Below are 18,464 nucleotides of genomic sequence, written 5' to 3'. Positions count from 1 at the left end.
ATAAACCATGCCCCCTGCAGTATCACGCCTCAATTCTGCAAATATATACATTCTGCATATATAAAAAATATCCTATTCACACTGCAAGATCATTTATATATCACAAATATCGATATTTCTGATTTATTTGCCCTTTTATTCGACAAGAAAGAGGGTTGCACTTCAAGACCATATTAAAGTGTGAAATAACTGCACACGTTTGATAGCTAGAAAGATTGAAAACAGCACATAATTATTCATACATTTTGTTTGGCATGGTATTCCATTAAACTGTCCTACTAATTTAGAATATGGTACATGCACAAACCTGGCTGAGTTTCTCCATGCAGGAAACCAACAGGGGGAAGCGATGAGCCAGTGCAGTGTCATTTTCTGTGCTAACTTGTTTCACCATAGACCGCAGTAGGACTTCACCATCATATGCAATCGGGAATATTGATGTGAGCTTCACAGAAGTGTGGCAAAGAGCTGACATTACTGCCGCCAACAGCCGACTGCTTGATGTCTTGAAGTTAGCTTCCTGAATGTCCTGTAAAGTAAATAAAGTGTTTCAACTACCAATTAAAAAAAACAAAAAAAAAACAACACTAATTTTGCACTTAAAAAAGGCACTGTCATGTTGAACTTACCTTTCTTTAACCCCTTAAGGACCAAACTTCTGGAATAAAAGGGAATCATGACATGTCACACGTCATGTGTCCTTAAGGGGTTAATCTATTTATCCTCTCTTCCTCTCTCAGGATCTGTTCTTCATTTCTCCCTATCTGCTCTAGTTTTCTTTAGGGGACTACTTGTCTTATGGAGGTTTCCTATGCCTGACCATCTCTGATGAGCACTTTTCCCAAAATTCTCCGCATTCCTCAGTGTTCCCGCGAAACCTCCTTTCACTTTTCCCGAACGTCCGGTCATTTAGACCAGGCCTGTCCAACCTGCGGCCCCCCCCCCAGATGTTGCTGAACTACAATTCCCATGATTCTTTCAATTAAACAGATAGCCAGGGAATCATGGGAATTGTAGTTCAGCAACATCTAGGGGGCCGCAGGTTGGACAGCCCTGATTTAGACAGAACGCCAGCGAAATTATAGAATGGCGTCCTAACAGAAAAAGAACATCCCCTCTGTCCCCCTCCCATTGTTATTTATGCGCAGCACGGGTGGAGGCCCGGGAGGGGGGGATACTAGGGTATGCTCACTCTGGCTGCTCACTGTTTAGTAGACATGCCCCTACTTGCGGTATAGCGAGTAGGTGCAGCATTTACTAATACTAATTAATCTTTACTTGGTATAAGTAAATTTGTCTGAAAGACCAATTTATGTCTTTCAGCCTTTTGGTAGATAGCTCCCTAATACCGTGGGAATTAGGGAGTTCTCTACTAAGCGGCTGCAAGATGCAGCAGTGGCACGAATAGGATCAGAGTTTAATTCATTCAAATTTAATTCCGATCCGACAAAGTTCCGAATTGCATCCTAACACGAATGGAGAAACTGTTCACATTCTGTTATGACGCAATTCGGTAGTTTCACCGGCGTTCTGTCTAAATGACAATGGAGAGGTGAGAATTGTGGGAAAATTGCTCTGACCACTGGAAATGAAGCACACTTTGCTCCTCCACTAGTAAGAGATGGTCAGGAGTAGTAAACCTCCATAAGACAAATAGTCCCTACTTTGTCTTAAGTTTTAAATAAAATTAGAGCAGACAGGAAGAAATAAAGAACAGATCCTGATCGAGGAAGAGAAGAGGAATCGATTAAAGAAAGGAAAGTTCGGCATGACAGTGCCGCTTTAAACCAGTGTGTTGGAAAAAAAAATATTTGGGCAAGTCAAAATAATATATAAAATAACAAGAATATTAAGGCAGGACTGTCAGTACAAATGAGAACAAAAAATATATATATATATTTTTTTTTTAAAAAAGTGTCTTGATTATATAGATGATGCAATACCTACATTAGAAAAGAGGGGGGGGGGGGAAAGTCTGACAAATTGTGAGAATATCTGAGCCACTTACCTGATCCAAGCAGTTCAGTAAGTCACACAAGCAGGCCCACTGAAGGGCAGGAGTTGGGTAGAAGGAATGAAAGCAGGCTGTGAAGGTGTTGTGACACTCCTGAAGAACGGCTTCCAATAAGCTCAAGGGTTGACTTAGGTATCCTTGTGGGTCATTGTCCAACTTCATCATACTGTTATCCACACCCTCAGAAAGTATTTTTCTCAGCAGTGTCCTGGTTTTTCCAATGCACTCTGCCAATTTGCTTGTTTCCTCTACAACTGCTTTAGTGGAAGCTGCCATAAAATAAGAGAAAAAAATGGAATGGTCAGATCTGTAGAACAAATCAGTCATTGCTTAAATACAATTTACAAGTAAAAGAATTGTGTTCAATTGCTCCATGGTATTATCCCAGTATACACACACACACAATACAAATTCATAATTTAGGATATGATATTACAACAGTACCCAACTGTTTAAGGTTTATGGCAGCACTTGGATTACAACTGTTTTTTATGAAGACTTAGAGCAGAAGCAATCGCTCCGAAAAAGGTGGGCATTCCAAGCTGAGCTCTCACATCTTTTTATTCCAAAGTTGCCCAAACATACATTACCTGATATGGGATATATTTCACATGTGAAGACTCTTAATAACCGCAAGCAACAAGTCCCCACGAAACGCAATCTTTCCAAATCCAGCAAGGTTGCTGTATATTGGAAGCCTTTGAGGCCACGAAGCTCTTCCACTCCCAGAACCAAGGTAGTCCAGCTCCAATGAAGAATGCTCAACAGGGATTCAAAACATTCCTGTCCAAAACAAGAGACCACACCATGCATTAATAAAACCTGTGTTTCCAAAACTGCCACACTAATCATGGTTTAGCACGGCTGCTATATTTGAATTTCAGAAAACTTAATGTTAATGTTTCTTACACATGGTAGCAGTGTGTTACACAGATATGTAAAAATATGTATTGCTTTATTCTAACTTTCCTCATGTAAAAAAATAGCACTTTTATTTAACATGTATTTACTGCTGACATTACTCACCACTGAAACTGTGCGAGCAAATGACTTCTTCAATATATGCACTGGTTCACTGACTTGTTGTTTGCCTTTTGCAGTACTTCCATCACTAGTAGGCAGTCTAGAGCAAAAAACAAAAAAAACATACTACTCTGTAACTCAAATATAACATGTTTATATTCCATGCAAAAAGCAAACACTCAAACATTTGGTGTACAAACACACACAAAAAAAAAAGTTTATTTTCTCACACACTTAGATAACTATTTGCACATGAATGACAAATAGTATACCAAGCCATTTTCAGATGCAGATACCTGTGATGAACGTACCGGTACAGCAGCTGTGGTATTTGGCCTGCATTGACATCTGTGCCGTTATTGGATTTTTTTGAACTTTTAAACTGAAAAACAACCCTGGTGAGGGGGTAAGAGGTAAGAATCAACTTTAGTGACTGGAATTGGTCAGTAAGACGTTTTTTTTTTTTTTTTTTTACAAATAAAAGCCTTTAATTGAAAATGGGCTATATAAAAGCATCAGGTTCCATTTCACATTTTTAACAACGGTGTATACAATTAATTAAATGAATATTCACTACTCAAAAGAATTTGATAAATTTGGGGATACCCATCATCTGTTGTAATTGAGGCTTGACCATGGGAGCCGCAGTCGCTGCTGGGACCAGACACTCGAGCCCATGCCACATACCACCAGCCGGTTTGTAGTAGAACTGGTTCATCAAACATCATGGCATATTTTTCTCTTGGGTAAGAAAGAAATATAAATAAAGTCAGGCACAGGAAGAAAAAAAAAAATTATAAATAAAATAAATTCATCAGCTTGCAATGGCCAATTACTACTTAAAATATTTAAAATTGCCATTTCAAGGATCAAATCTGCAAATTCGTTACCTAGATTTTTCATTAGAAATATATTAACATACTTTGTTCTATGTAAAGAATCTAAGGTTCAATGACTCTGAAATTAAAAGTCTAAGGAACTTACATCCAAATGAAGTAGTTGATATTTTTAATGTGTGAAATAGGTAGCCAGAAAAATCAGTGCAAAATCACAGACAAAAACAAATTGCAAAGAGGATGTGATTTAATCACAGTTTGTTGGGGATTTCAAGATAAGACAACATAAATCTATATTTCAGCTCTTTGCAATAAAGGCAATGCTTTATTCCTGCAAGAAGAATTGTGAAGTATCCAGAGACCAGGGACAAGAGTACCAGGGACAGAAGAACAATTACTCTGAAAGGGCATGTTTCTGCCCCTTCAAGCATTTCTTTAAGAGCTGTAGATATTTTAGCTTAGATGCTCATGCACTACTCAAGTGTCCAAAAATGTAAAGCTAGCCTTTTGTGGATAATTATAATATGGAAATGACTTAATGTTGGATTTTCTGCAAATTTGGACTTTAAAAGTTGCTCCATAACAACGTTGTCTCAATAATCAAGTTTTTATGTTGCCTGGAGCATTCATTTAACTGCTTACCTAGCAGCACAGTCATAAGCAAGGACATCAGTCTCTGCTAGAAGATCTCCATCTGTTTCATGATCTCCACCATCAGGCCCCAACTCAAACAACTAAAAGGGAGAGGGGGAAAAAAAAAACCTACATAAGCATGATGTTACACCACTGGTTTATTTTATGGTTTATGTGACAAAAATAAAATATAGGTCTTTTGAAACAAATATCAATAATCAAGAACAAGAAGTATAAAAATATTTTAACTTTGGTATAAAGACTACCATTGCTATTGTGTATTACAATTCTCATTAAGAGTTTTACATTTGCTAAGGCTCCTTAATCACCTGAGCAAACAAATATGAGGATTTAGTTATACCATATTGCGTTAAGCCCACAACCTACACCAATTTTAACAAGGGATATGAACAAGCTAAATGTGACACTTACTGCTTAACCCTTTAAGGACTGAGCCAAATGTACACGTTGTGATCAAAACAAAATGTAAACAAAACCTGGAATTTGACTGTAGGTCTGTTCAACCGTAATTCACCGCTTTCATATTAAGTGCACCCACACTTCTATATAATTTTATTCAGGGGAAACAGGACTTTCATTTAACTTAAAATATTTAGCTATGAAACATTATTTAATATGAATAAAATAATAAATATTTTTTTTTAGTTCTACGTGCCATTTTAACTGTCAACGTCATAATACGGTTTGCTTTCACTGCAATAAAATACACATTTTTTATTCAGTGATGGCTCACATGTAAAATGGTACCCCCTATGTACAGGTTTTATGGTGTTTTGGGAAGTTACAGGGTCAAATATAACATGTTACATTTTTCAGTTTTTGACATTTAAATTCGCCAGATTGGTTACGTTGCCTTTGAGACTATATGTTAGCCCAGGAATGACAATTACCCCCACAGTGGCATACCATTTGCAATAGTAGACAACCCAAGGTATTTCAAATGGAGTATGCCCAGTCTTTTTTAGTAGCCACTTGGTCACAAACACTGGCCAAAGTTAGCGTTAATATTTGTGTGTGAGAGAAAAATGCAAAGAACTAATTTGAATGCCAATTTTGGCCAGTGTTTGTGACTAAGTGGGTTCAAAAAAAAAAAAAAAAAAAAAAGACTGGACATATCCCATTTGCAATATCTTGGGTTGTCTACTATTTTTTTATTTATTTATTATTGCCATTTATATAGCGCCAACAGATTCCGTAGCGCTTTACAATATTATGAGAGGGGGATTTAACTATAAATAGGACAATTACAAATAAACTTACAGGAACAATAGGTTGAAGAGGACCCTGCTCAAACGAGCTTACATTCTATAGGAGGTGGGGTGTAAAACACATTAGGACAGGAATTTACAATCAAATAAGGTGGGCTGCCCTTTAGGAGAGGGCAAGAGACAGGTATGTGAGGTAAGGGTTAGTCTTGGAGGCCATAAGCTTTCCTAAAGAGATGGGTTTTAAGGCACTTCTTAAAAGATGCAAGACTAGGGGAGAGTCTGATGGCGGTAGGCAGGCTATTCCATAGGAAGGGAGCCGCCCGTGAGAAGTCCTGCAAGCGCGAGTTGGCCGTACGAGTGCGGACAACGGACAGGAGGTGGTCACGGGCAGAACGGAGAGACCGAGAAGGGACATACCTATGGATCTGTGAGGAGATATAAGAGGGGCTAGAGTTGTTCAGTGCTTTATAGGTGTGAGTTAGTACCTTGAATTGACTCCTATAGCATACAGGAAGCCAATGTAAGGACTGGCAGAGGGGTGAGGTGTGAGAGAAACGACTAGAGAGGAAAATCAATCTAGCAGCAGCATTCATTACGGACTGTAGGGGTGCAGTACGGCTTTTGGGAAGACCAATCAGGAGAGGGTTACAATAATCCATGCGGGAAATTACTATTGCAAATGCTATGCCATCATGGAGGTAATTTTCATTCCTGGACTACCATAAGGTCTCAAAGGCACGTAACCAATCTGGCGAATTTCAATGTGAAAAAAAATGAAATGCAAGCCTTATATTTGACTCTAACTTTTGAAAACACCATAAAACTTGTACATGAGGGGTACTGTTATGCTCAGGAGAATTAACTGAACACAAATATTAGTGTTTAACCCCTTAAGGACACATGACATGTGTGACATGTCATGATTCCTTTTTATTCCAGAAGTTTGGTCCTTAAGGGGTTAAAAACAGTAAAACGTATCACAACAATATAGTCAGTGTAAGTGCCATTTGTGTGTGAAAAATGCTATTTTATTTTAAACTGTCATTCCAGGCGCTGGCACTGCCATGTGATCGTGAGGTCCTCGCGATCACATGGCTCAGGAGGGCCGGATCAAACACAGGGGAACTCCATGGGATGCCAGGGGTAAGTCCCCCCCATCCGTGGGATTGCCGGCGAGCGGGTAAGTACCCTGGACGGTGGGGACTGCTATGCCACCTGCCGGCCTTTAGAGCTGGGTCCCCAAGGACGGCATTGCCCACCGTCCTTAAGGGGGTTAAACGGCTTGCATAGACTCTGGTGTTACAGATTCCCCATATTTGCTTGCTAGGTTATTTTAACTAGTGTGATTCCTTAATCTTTATTTTGTACATATTTTTATCTTTAAAGCAGCACCACTGTTGAGAAAATGTATGTACCAGGTGCACCCCTCAATTCCCCCATCCCCATCCTCCCCCTTTTTTTTTTTTTTTTTTTTAAATTCTCTTTAAAGTCAGATGCATTAGGATGGCTTTACCTTTATTTTTGCAGTGTATTCCCCTCGGCCACCAAACAAGCCAAGACCCCCGAGCAAAATGTCAGTATCAGCACAGAACCGTATAGCCTCTACAGAGTGTGCAGAGTAGCCCCAGCCTCCACCATGACCTAAAGAAGAAACAGAAGTATTACATCTGACTGATAGGAACGACCTAGGTTCCACCACGCAGAGCATATATAGGTGCTTACTTTCAAATCTGTTCACTACACTGTAATCTTCTTTTGAATATACTTTCATCACCGAATGAGTCTCTTCCTCAGTGCTGGAAATGCCCATTTTCAGGTCTTGCATTGCAGCCAAAGTATCAAGGCAACCTAAAATAAAGATCAAAGATACAATGAGCAATACTACCAAATACATTAGAGAACATATTTTGGAAGAATGGGTGAAAAACCAAAAAGTCCAAAATAAAAGCGAAAATTAACCATTTCTTTCTCTCATGCAAATGTCCCACAAAAGCAGCATATTATCTTTGCCTTTTCCCTACACCTGATGCAAAGATAAGGTGAAATATTTCATTTACTAATGCTTTCATTTCTGCAATAGCATAAAGGATGTCCTGGCAGCTTGTGGTTGGAGATTGGGTGTATTCTGTTAGTGGGTCAATAGGAAGGTCTGCTATGATTACTTAAAAGCAAAGTAGAATAGAAGCGTTCTTTAGTAATAGTGATATTTTTCATCAGCATTAAAGGGACACACTAGTCACCAAAAAACTTTAGCTTAATGAAGCAGTTTTTGCGTATATATCAAGCCTCTGAAGTCTCACTGCTCAATTCTTTGCCAATTAGTAGTAGCCACACCTCCCCTTGCTGTGACAGAGCCTGCATGAAAACAAAATGGTTTCATTTTCAATCAGATGTAGCTCACTTTAAAAGTTTGTATCTCCTGTTCTGTTTAATTACGTACAGGATGCTCTTGCAGGGTCTAGCAAACTATTTACAGAGCACGAGATTAACAAATTCGAAATTAAACAGAATATGCAATACAGTGCAAACATTAGATGACCATTTACAGGAAGTATTTAGAAAGGCTGTGTAACTCACATGCAGGGAGGTGTATAAATAAAGTGATTTACCTCCTAAATGGCAGATAGTTGAGCAGTCAGACTGCATGGGGCATGATTTATGCACCAAAATTGCTTCATAAAGCTATAGATGTTTTGGTGACTATAGTGTCCCTTTAAGAGCAACTGCCATTTACTTATTAAGTTGAAGTTAACACCAGGCCTAAATGCCTCATCAATTATACACCTGGTCATTACACCAACAAGAACCTTTATGACATTTTATTCTAAATACATAGACATTAATATGTAGTTGGTTCCACCTTTTTTGGCTATACTAGCTTCCCCTCTTTTGGAAGGCATTCCACAAGATTTAGGACCGTTTATGTGGTTATTTGTGCCCATTCATCTAGTAGAGTATTTCTGAGGTCAGGCACTGATGTTGAAAGAGAAGGCATGGCTCGCAAATCTGTTTCAGTTCATCATACAGGTATTCGATGGTGGGTTGAGGTAAAGGCAAGGCAAGTCAAGTTCTTCCACACCAGGCAGGCACGTTCAATTTGCCAAACTGAGAAGTTTAATTCACCATTCCACAGAATATGCTTCCACTGCTTCAGAGTCCAGTGGCGGTGTGACTTACATCACTCAACCCGATGCTTGGCATTGTACTATGAGATGTGAGGCTTGCATGCAGCTGCATGGCCATAGAACCCATTCCTTGAAGCTCCTTTTGTGCCAATATTAATGTCAGTGGTAGTTTGGAACTATTTAGATATGAAATCAGTAGTGCTGGAAACTTTTATGCACCATGCGTCTCAGCAGTCTGGCACCAAGCTCTGTGACTTTACATCTGCTTCATGGCTGAGTTGCTGCTGTTCCTAAACACTTCCCACTTTCAAATATTACCACTTACAATTGACTGTGGAATACCCAGCAGGGAAGAAATTTCATGAACTGACTTATTGCAAAGGTGGCATCCTATCACAGTACCAAGCTCTAATTCACTGAGCTCATTTTTTTTTCAAAAAGGTTTGTAAATGCAGACTGCATGGCTAGCTTTTCTTGATTTTATACACCTATGGCAGTGGGTCTGATTGAAACATCTGCATTCAATAATTATGGACGTTTGTCCATGTAGTGTATCTACCCTTTGAATTTTTAAGCGTAGGGTGCAAAAGAAAGGCAATATTTCCTCACTTCCAGACAGTAACATTGCAGCTGGGGGTCTGGTGGACAAAAGGGCCGGATTGTAGGTTATACCTACCTAAACCTATCCCCCTCCAGGGCACCCCCCATAATCTTCTGTCAGGTCCTCTTCTGCTGCCAGGAGTCTATGTCGGCACTGTACGATCACGTATGAGTGAGAGTACAGCATTGAGGCCTATCAAGGATTCCACAAAACCCTCCATAGAAAGTTTATATTTTTTCCCCCTAACAGCTTTTTTTTTTTTTTAGAAGAACTAAGAAGAAACAGAACTGCATTAAAACATGTACCTAGAATATGCAAAGCTGCATGCGAACGAGTGGTAACAGCTTTTTGTCCTGTAGGCAAAGCTAGCTCCGGGCTAAGTATGCTACATCTCAACTGCATATCAGGAGCTGAAGGAAGCCTGGAGTCTGCAATGACTGCATTGTAACACCACAGTTCCTTTGTATTGCTCTGGAACCTGTAAGAAAATAGACACAACTGGGTAAAACATGGACTTTGTAATGGCAGCACTCTTATAGCCGTATACAGCTTTAATGCATGATGTGTGTGTGTGTGTGTATAGACACACAAAAAAAATTGAATAATATCCATCAATAAGTGATTCACACTAGTTCCACTTGTGTAGACATTCCAATCTCACCCAAATCCAAGCTTAAAATAGATTTAACAAAAAATAAATAAATAATACACACACATTATATATATATATATATATATATATATATATATATATATATATATATATATATATATATATATACATACATACATACACACATACATACATACATACACAGCATGCCTCAGTAGCAAACCAGTAACCAACCTCATGCTGATGATTTGCATTAACAATGAAAGAGCTGTCCATGGTTTTGCATCTTTTCCTAAGTTGTGTTTCAAAGCTGTTGTATACAGCAAACACAGACACAAAGGAATCCATGTTTAAAATGGAATGAGGCAAAAATGTGATTCTAGATTACTAGATTTTTGGGGAGGGGAGAGAGAGAGAGAGAGAGAGAGAGAGAGAGAGAGTACACAGAGGTAGAAATGGACTTCAGAACATCTGTTGTAAAATATAGAGAAGCTCCCTAGGAAACAGATTAGCATTAAATCAATAGAATGGGGTAATTAATTAGTACGATTGAAGGGAAGAGGAGGGTAGAAGCCTATAATAAGTTTGAAACCCCACCTTATCAATCACCCCCCTTTTCCTTTTCCCTTAGAAGGCCACAATATTCCAATTGTAGTATTGACTGTACATATACACGTAGTATAGGCTTTGAGAGGTATAATAGTCAAGAGTCTAATAAATATCAGAGCATATATATAAGGGAGATAAGTATTTGGGATTATTTAGGTAGCAGCTAAGCCATAGACAAATACTGTGCTTTAACCCGGATACTAAGAACTCCCCATATTTAATTAATGAATCATGATTATAAGCCAACAAGCATTTGAAAAGAGTAGTTGCAAAAATCAGCTTCAAAAACACTACCTCCTAAATTGCCCTAATGTCTATCTAGCTGCTTCGAGGCATTGATATTCCATCTCATCTGCTAGCATTGGAAGGCAGGCTACAGAAGGATAATATTAAAAATAATAACTATAGTACTCTATGATCCAATCTATGTTTATTTATGCTTCACTTGGATAGTACTATGGTCTAACCTTGAGTCAGTCTCTTAAAGTTACTTAAAGGGAAACTCCAGTGCCATGAAAACAATCTGTTTTCCTGGCACTGCAGGTCTTCTCTCCCTCCCACCACCCATCCCCCAGTAGCTGAAGGGGTGAAAATCCCTTCAGGTCACTTACCAGAGACCCCGCCGATGTCACTCGGCGGTGGTTTCTTCTCGATGCCGCTCCTCCCAGTCTTTATGTCGGCGCATGCGCATTAGAGCTCCCCATAGGAAACCATTGAAAATGCTTTTCAATGCTTTCTTATGGGGAATTGAGCGACGCTGGAGGTCCTCACACAGCGTGAGGACGTCCAGCGACGCTCTAGCACAGAAAACCTGTGCTATGATCCAGGAAGTGCCCTCTATTGGCTGGGTGCCTGGAGTGTCCCTTTAACATTAAGACCATGGTTTAACCTCTTGTCTACCTGGGTACACTGGTATACTTTTTTAGAGCACTATTTACCTACCAAGGGCTAACAAAGGTACTATTTAACATGCTTCTTTATACAGACAGAACTATGGTTTAACCTCTAGTTAATCCCTGTTTTTAACACTAATACTATGATTTGCCTTGTCTGCCTTGGTACACTGGTTTATTTTCCAGTGCACTACTTACCTACAAAGGGTTATCAAAAGTGCTACAAATAAGCCTAATTAATAAAGCTGGTATATTAATATTTTAAGCACCTGCCTGGATAATCCAATGGTTATCCATTATCTATACTAAGTAGAGGAGTAGCCTTACACGGCTAGTATATTTCACTTGCACTCTGGATATTTGTGGTTTGTGTATATATTGGTGTATGCAGAGTGGACTGTGATCCCATTTACCTCAGGATATGGATTACATTTTTCCAGTTTTCACCTCATCCACTTTATTGTGGATTAGGTAAATATTTTCTGTCTCTTTCTAAAGATACCATTATTTTCATCATATTATAATTTACTATGAGGCTTGGAACGCTATCAGTGCAGATGAGCCGCAGCAGCTGGACGTGGATAGGCGGATGACTAAGCCTTACCAGGTAATTTAAAACCACGTCGAAAGGAGTACGACGCTGCACGGGAGATCTTTAAAGCGATTACCCCTGAGGAAGTACGATTGTGCGGCAACCTGGTAGTGATCGCTCCAGGGGGAGTGATCACTCGGGTGCCTGGTAATGTGGAGGGGGTGGGGGGGGGAATTCTAGAAAAGCCTCAATATCGAGGCATTCTGTCATACCCATAGAGCAGCCGGAAGCGATCATGATCGCTTCCAACGTTCAAATTTACTGCGTACATATGAGGAACGCCCAAGGTCCTTAAGTGGTTAAGCCCATTGAACTCCTCGAGATCCCCTCGCCACAAAATTAAGACGTCGTATATATACTGGCGCAATAAAAAGATTAGAGGAAGGTGTTTAGAGATAACGTCGTTAGCATAAGTTTTTGAATTGGCTTTCTGCAACTACTTTTTTAAATGCCTGTTGGCTTATAATCAGGATTCATTATTTTAATATAGGGAGTTATTAGTATCAGGGTTATAGTGATTTATTTATTTTTTATCTGAATGAGGATTTTGTGTAGTATGCTTGGGTCTGGCTTTATGTGATTTTTTTTTTCAGCACAGTATTTGCCTATGACTTAGCTGCTACCTGGGGGGAGGGGGGGGGGGGGAGAGGGGTGATTGATAAGGTGGGGTTTGAAACTTACTATAGGCTCCTACCCTCCTGTTCCCTTCATACTAATTAATTACCCCACTATTGATTTAACGCTAATCTATGTCTCCTAGGAAGCTTCTCTATATTTTACAACAGACGTTCTGAAGTCCATTTCTACAAAAAAAAAACAAAAAAAAAAAAAAACACACACTTGTTTTTTTTTTCCACTTGTGGTTTTTGTCACTTTTTTTGGTGTGAATATGTTTCAATAAAGATTTATTTTTGGATTTTAATACCATATGCATGGATCCCCCATATGGGTAATCTTTCTTTTTGACAAGTGATGATCGATCTTCGCACCGGGGACCTTTTCTCAAAATTAGGCCTTTCTAAATATATGTTTCTTTCTGGGTTATGCCCATATTACCCATTTAGTCCAATAAGAATGTAGAGCTGTTTTTTTTCCCATTCTTAAAATCTTGTCTTTTCTAATCTATGTCCAGATGTAATTTAAAAAATTTACCTCCAAATTACATCATGTACTGGATCTAAGCAAACACCATATCCTTGCAGATCCTCTTGCTCGGAGTCATTAAATGTTGCACAACTTCCATCCACTTTATTTATAAGTAGACATTTAAAAGGTGGTGGTTCAGTTATGGATGCTGGCACCATACCTGCAAAAGATAACCAGATACAAATTTTTTACATCAAAACAACTGTATGCACATATTGGTATACACTACTTTATTTTGCCAAAACTCACATTTTCCTTCTCATATTGTTTCACCAGATAAGCACCTTCTCTAAAATCCAGGTTTTCTAAGATCAGTTGATTAATTCCCCCTCACTTGAAAATTACTATTTTTATTATAAGATATAACCGCTTTGAATTTTTGTAAAACAGTGATAATTCTACACATCCCATATTTAAATATATTGGATTGTTTTCATTGGCTGAGCAGGTCAAATGGCCTATCATTGCCATTCAAATTTGGACAAAATGTATACTGCTAATTGAAACTGATACTGCCAATGCAGGAGAGGAACTTTTACATTAACAATAGATGAACGAGGTCTTGGCCTCTGATGTCTTGGAGATTTATTGGTTTTGATCCATCCTCTTGAAAATAGTATGACTTGGGTAACCGTGCCCTCAACCTCTTAGCAAATTACCTATCACAATGGCATGGACTTAAACTGACCCTTTAAAAGAAAAAGAAAAACGTTCTGGACTATTTTCTTTGTTTGCACACACAGAAGTGACCGTATTTAATGCGTATTTTCGAGTAAAATGTTTGAAGGTTCAGTGCATAACAGCACTACCCACAACATCTACAGACCTGCCCTCAAATATTTAGTGGCCATCTTCACAAATGCTGGTTAATATTTAAATGCTTTTATGCACACGCACAATAACTTGCCTATGATATGTCGACTCGCAAATATTTCTGATGTAGCTAAAACATGGGAGTTTATAAGAGCTTCATCTATCCTTAAGAATGTTTGATCTCCACTTGCACCAACCCATGTAGCTTTGCGTCCATACTTGGAGCCGATGTTTGGCATAGGTGCTGGCTTTGCATTCCAATAGGGAACATCTAAGATGGGTCTTCCAAGCTGCCCTTTCTGAAACAAAAGCAACAAAAGAGTTAAAAAATACCTACAATAAAATAGAAATATAATAGTGAGTGTCCCAGCAGTTAAACCACTATCTCTGCAAACACTCTCATAAGAAAGACCTTCAACATTTTTTGTTTCACTTGCACATATTGGATACCAAAGCCTAGCACATAATGTACCTGTTGACAACAGTTTAAATGGTCTTTGTCTCAACTATAGAAACATAGAACGTGACGGCAGGCAAGAGGCATTCGGCCCAACTACTTTGCTCAAATCATCTATAAGGCGTGACCACTACTTCTTTAAGATATATAATCACTGATGTTTTATTTTAAAAAAAATATATATATATACAAAAATACTCAGACAGGATGGGGTAACTGAAGTAGTGACACTTTATATTTCTGGTTTTGAATAAATAGATCAAAAATATGCACCAGATTATTTGCAAATATTTTCCATACAGTTATTTTAAATCTGCTTTCAGAGCATTGTTATAGTGATTAAACATATGCATTGTCTACCATCTGTATATAACAAATAAAATCCATTAAGGGGATCATTATATAGAAAAACATGTTATGCATGACAGATAGTCCAAAAGTAAAGGCTCTTGTCTTCTAGCTAAAAGACAGTACTCCATGACACAGACCTGAAGAGAGGCTCTGACACCATAGCATGACCATGAATTAAGTCGTTTATTTCAACAATGGCACCATTTTATTTTTATTTTTTTATTCATGATCTATTTCCGTACCACGTTTCCTGCTATGGGAAAAACTGTATTAAACAGAATATTATATTTATAGATTTAGACAAATATATAAAACATTTTCCAACTACTAACAAAAAAAATATCTTCTGTCTTTGGCTCTTCAAATATAAATCTACTACACGAAAATTAGTGACCATAGTAGAAAAAGAGAAAATATTCCCTGCGTGAGTCTGGATTTTTTATTTCCCACAATCAGAATACATAAAAAGATGTCAGCATTTTTGCAATTTTGGAAAAACCAACATTCTGTGTCACAAATACAACCAATTCACTATTCAGATATTCATTTAACACTTCCAAGTACAAGGATATTTGAGAAGAAAAATTAAAATCACTGCTCGTTAGCGCCAGTGTAACATACAATCAGTGACCAATTAATTTTTACAAACTATGCATGCCTGGCATGTTTTATTATCATATGAAACAAGTATATGCCATCAAGGCAATGGATGTACATGTTTTGAGAATCCTGAAATAACATTTCTTGTAAATTGAGGTTCATCACAGCAGAATTTAATTTGCATGTATTGTTTGTCCACAAAAAGTATGTCAATATAATAGTTGTAAAAATCTATAAGGAAAAAAAAAAATAGCATTAGAAAAGATTTTACTTACAGAGAAGCTTCCAAACGTAAACACTTGTCCATCCATTAGTAGGACAGCAGTGTGATTGCTGCCTGCTGTCACTTGAGTACTGGGACCCGGCAGTGCCTGGACCAGAGTGGGGCAGCCCCTGCAATAACAAAGATCTCTATTGACACATGCATGGCGTACTATTAAAAGATAAAAACACCAACAATCAGAAAATATGTGGAAGTAAATTTCTTATAAATATGGTATTATGGAGAGCTGTGCTTCCACCTCCCCACCCATTTGCCTCCCCAAAGAATGGGCTAATTTTCAACTCTGAAAATTTGAAATGACTAACTTTATATTTTTGAGTGTTGGAAGTCTGGAAATGAACACCCTCTATGTGGAGAGGCTTCCGATTGCAATCATGCCAGAATTACTTAAAGACCATTTGTTTCAGCGTTGGTTTAAAGTGGCTTTGTCATCAGAAATAGTAGTAGAGTAGAGAGCTGGGAGCTACTTTGAAATTCAGATTTTGATTGCTGCTGACAGATTTTTTTCTGTAGCCCATTTATTTTTTTAAATCCACACACTAAGGATTTGCAAATTATGATGTAATTGTAAGATGGCTTCCCTACACAGACACTCTTCTAGATCTTCCACAGGGTTATTCCAGCTAAACTCAATTTCTTGCCCAGGTGAAAATATTAAAGATTCTGTCCAAATACAAACATAAAATAACTGTTTAGTAGATATATCCCAAAGAACACCTGAATGCATTTATTCTTGTCATTGGGATATATCTAAACAGCTTGCGGCAGATCTCTTGCCTGAAGCCTTTACAAGCAACCCACCCATTCTTCCTCAGTCCAGACTTTGAAGCTGTGCAATTAGAGACTTCCCAATGTTGCCTGCCTGTTGACTTGGCTCCACTGAGCTAAACAACCAGTATGTAAAAAGACCAGTTGTGGAATGCAGTGCAAACCTGGGGGTCTATTCTAGTGAAAAATGCACATTTTGTAAAAAAAAAAAAAAACAATTGGGTGCTCTTCACACAAAGCACAAAAACAAGGTTTAGTGCTTAAGTGGTATGACGTGTCCCTTTAATCTATTTACATTATTGCTTTAAATTGGATTTACAGAAAGAATGCAGGTGTGGGGGGGACAACATACCTGAATCATACCATACATTAGAGAAGTCTTACTCCAGGTATAAATCTCCATATAGGAGTATGTGGAGGAATATGTGGCAATGCGGGGTGAAGGCAGGTGTTCCTTCCTGACATTAAAAGTGCCATGAAACAGGATAGCTAAAGTCAGAAATTCACATATGCCCAGAAAATGCCCTGCTTTCATGTCCCATTCAACCTGCTTTCATGTCCCATTCAACATTTGGAACATTTACAAACATGTAAAGATGCAAAAAAGCTTACAAATTGCATGCAGACTACAAATGCAGATCCCCTTGGAAAGATTTGCAAAGTGTGATTCATACTTACCGACAACTGACATCACCATGACCCAGCTGCCCGTGTTGTCCATAACCAAAAGTATAAACATCTCCATTTTCCATCAAAACCACTAAAACAAAACCAAAAATACTTTGCTTTAGATCATGTGTAGAATTGTGTAGACAGGCAGTACTTAGAGATGTTCAAACGTGCTGTTCATCTTAAGAGTAGGGTTAAGGTTGGCAAAGCATTCAATAGAAAGAACATGGGACCTTATTGCTTCTTGACTAAGAAACATTACATTTTTACAACTGTGATAACTGTGTGTGCTTGCATTAAAAATAAAAACATCCCCCGCTGCATCCGCTTATATAGTTCTTTGCAGGAGCTCTCCAAACGTCTAAGAAAAGCACTCTAGTAAGCACTGTCAAGAAGACAGCACAAAAAAGATAACTTGTTTAAAGTCAAAGAGCTACTGCAAAGGTTTGTGCACTAACAATGTTTATGCAGCAAGAACACCAAGGAGTCTGTATGCAGATAGTCCCATTTATCATCAGGCTTATAACAGCAGCATCCACGTTGATTGCCATGATACCCATAAGACCCTTTTTTTTTTTTGCCAAGATGGGAAACATATCCAGTTAGTTGACATTTATGAGATTTGGGAATTTTATCCTTGCAAGATAAACCAGAAAACAAAGGTTTTAAGATGTAACTATGTCTAATTTTAGTTATAGACACCAGGTGAGCAGCCCAAGACACATACCAAAGGATCTACACCAGTCATACAAGTTTACAACAAGAAACTTGATAATACGTAATGGCCTTAACATTCAATGAGATAATATATATCTTTATCAAATCACCGCTCAATATAATTTGCCTTAGCCCCTAATTTCACCTGCCCCCTCCATATTCACTTTCCTCACCACTTTCATTCCATATCTCCCCGCTATAACTACACAATCTACCACTCTTCTTCCATTCTAATTTCATATCCTCTTTTAAATCTTTCTTTACTTTTAATACAAGTCCCTTCAATACATATCTCCTTTTCCTTCAATTACTGCTATCGTATCTACATCCTTTTTGACTATTCTTTTATTTAATGCCTCTTCTATTATTGGATCAGCAGTTAACTGGGAAGATGTTCACTTTTTGTTCAATTTTAGTAATGCCGCTACATACATCTTGGAAGAGTTAAAACTAGTCTTCAGCTGTCACCATTCCACATACATGGGAAAAAAC

At 38.2% G+C, this 18,464-nt stretch overlaps 1 protein-coding gene across 3 annotated transcripts in view; it reads right to left on the bottom strand.

The window, feature by feature from the left end:
- The window catches only part of MYCBP2 (MYC binding protein 2), a 240,277-nt gene that overhangs the window by 132,743 nt on the left and 89,070 nt on the right, over window positions 1-18,464 (bottom strand). For 2 of the 3 annotated variants that reach the window (XM_063425848.1, XM_063425854.1), the window contains exons 21-34: window positions 17,265-17,346; window positions 15,811-15,928; window positions 14,222-14,426; window positions 13,321-13,474; window positions 9,767-9,939; window positions 7,458-7,583; window positions 7,249-7,376; window positions 4,516-4,607; window positions 3,644-3,778; window positions 3,349-3,432; window positions 3,041-3,137; window positions 2,605-2,797; window positions 2,009-2,283; window positions 308-529 (exon numbers count right to left, since the gene is read on the bottom strand). In XM_063425848.1, coding sequence (XP_063281918.1) covers window positions 308-529; window positions 2,009-2,283; window positions 2,605-2,797; window positions 3,041-3,137; window positions 3,349-3,432; window positions 3,644-3,778; window positions 4,516-4,607; window positions 7,249-7,376; window positions 7,458-7,583; window positions 9,767-9,939; window positions 13,321-13,474; window positions 14,222-14,426; window positions 15,811-15,928; window positions 17,265-17,346 — 2,084 coding nt within the window. Of the gene's footprint in view, window positions 1-307; window positions 530-2,008; window positions 2,284-2,604; window positions 2,798-3,040; window positions 3,138-3,333; window positions 3,433-3,643; window positions 3,779-4,515; window positions 4,608-7,248; window positions 7,377-7,457; window positions 7,584-9,766; window positions 9,940-13,320; window positions 13,475-14,221; window positions 14,427-15,810; window positions 15,929-17,264; window positions 17,347-18,464 lie in introns of all 3 variants that reach the window. The other variant, XM_063425851.1, reaches the window with a different exon arrangement.

Source organism: Pelobates fuscus, chromosome 1 (genome assembly GCF_036172605.1).
Source record: "Pelobates fuscus isolate aPelFus1 chromosome 1, aPelFus1.pri, whole genome shotgun sequence".
NCBI classification, from domain to species: domain Eukaryota; kingdom Metazoa; phylum Chordata; class Amphibia; order Anura; family Pelobatidae; genus Pelobates; species Pelobates fuscus.
The sequence above is the reverse complement of the archived record's forward strand: the minus strand, read 5'-3'. Positions and strand labels throughout refer to the sequence as shown.